This window comes from Monopterus albus, unplaced genomic scaffold, assembly GCF_001952655.1.
Source record: "Monopterus albus unplaced genomic scaffold, M_albus_1.0 scaffold292.1, whole genome shotgun sequence".
NCBI classification, from domain to species: Eukaryota; Metazoa; Chordata; class Actinopteri; order Synbranchiformes; family Synbranchidae; genus Monopterus; species Monopterus albus.
The window spans coordinates 212,252-213,492 of record NW_018128172.1 but is presented as its reverse complement, the minus strand read 5'-3'; the positions used below and the strand labels follow the sequence as shown (position 1 = coordinate 213,492).

At 52.5% G+C, this 1,241-nt stretch overlaps 1 protein-coding gene across 1 annotated transcript in view; it reads left to right on the top strand.

Annotated features, from left to right (window-relative positions):
* Window positions 1-1,241, top strand: part of LOC109973512 (WAS/WASL-interacting protein family member 2-like) — an 18,522-nt gene that overhangs the window by 8,749 nt on the left and 8,532 nt on the right. The window contains exon 5 of the mRNA XM_020623166.1: window positions 1-333. This exon is cut by the window's left edge and continues 249 nt beyond it. Coding sequence (XP_020478822.1) covers window positions 1-333 — 333 coding nt within the window. The remainder of the gene's footprint in view (window positions 334-1,241) is intronic.

Here is a 1,241-nt window from a genome sequence, read left to right as displayed (position 1 = left end):
CCAAGCCTCCACCGTCTCCTGGCAACAACAGACGCCCTCCCACCTCTGGAGGAAATCCTGCCTCCTCCACCCCCACCTACTCCTCATCCCTGGGCCCACCCCCTCCACCCTACCGCATCACTAATGGTCCAACAGGTGGCAGTGGGGAGGCGGCACCGGAGCTGCCACAACGACACAACTCCCTCAGCAACAAGAGAACTGCCCCTTCTCCTGGAGGCCACACCCCCACCAGAGGTCCTGCCCCACCACCTCCTCCCGCCTCACCAACCCCCTCCCAACAGGGCGCCAACAGACCGCCACCCCCTGTCAGAGAGGCGCCATGTAGAGGAGCGGGTGAGGGCTCAGTGCACTTCATGACATCATCATCCACTCTTGAACTATAGTCTGTGCAGTTTATAGTTTATGTGGTCAGTCTAGAAACATGTGAATCATCAGTGATGGGGAGTGTGGGAAAGAGGTGAAGAGGTGAGTGCAGGTAGGTTGGAGTGGGTGGAGAAAGGTGTCAGGAGTGTTGTGTGACAGAAGAGTGGCAGCAAGAATCAAAGGAAAGGTGTACAAGACAGTAGTGAGACCAGCTATGCTGTATGGGTTAGAGACTGTAGCAGTGAGGAAAAGACAAGAGGCAGAGATGGAGGTAGCAGAGATGAGGATGTTGAGGTTCTCTTTAGGAGGGACCAGGATGGACAGGATTAGGAATGAGCACATCAGAGGGACAGCTCAGGTCGGCTGTTTTGGGGACAAGGTCAGAGAGGCCAGATTGAGATGGTTTGGACATGTGCAGAGGAGGGATAGTGGTTATATTGGTAGAAGGATGTTGGAGATGGAGCTGCCAGGCAAGAGGTCAAGAGGAAGGCCAAAGAGGAGATATATGGATGTGCTAAAAGAGGACATGAAGTTAACTGGGGTGAGAGTAGAGGATGCTGAGGATAGAGTTAGGTGGAAACAGATGATTCGCTGTGGCGACCCCTAACAGGAACAGCCAAAAGAAGAAGACGAAGAAGTGGTCAGTCTAGATAAACAGTCACTGTCCAGGTGCATTATGGGAAATGTACGATCCAGCCTGATTCAAGGTTCAAAGTGTTTATTTTGTCATATGCACAGTTAGGAAACGTGTTTCCCTGTACAATGAAATTCTTACTTTGCCGTCCACATGAATGCCATCCATCCATCCATCCATTTTCTTCCGCTTATCCGGGGCCGGGTCGCGGGGGCAGCAGTCTAAGCAAAGATGCCCAGACCTC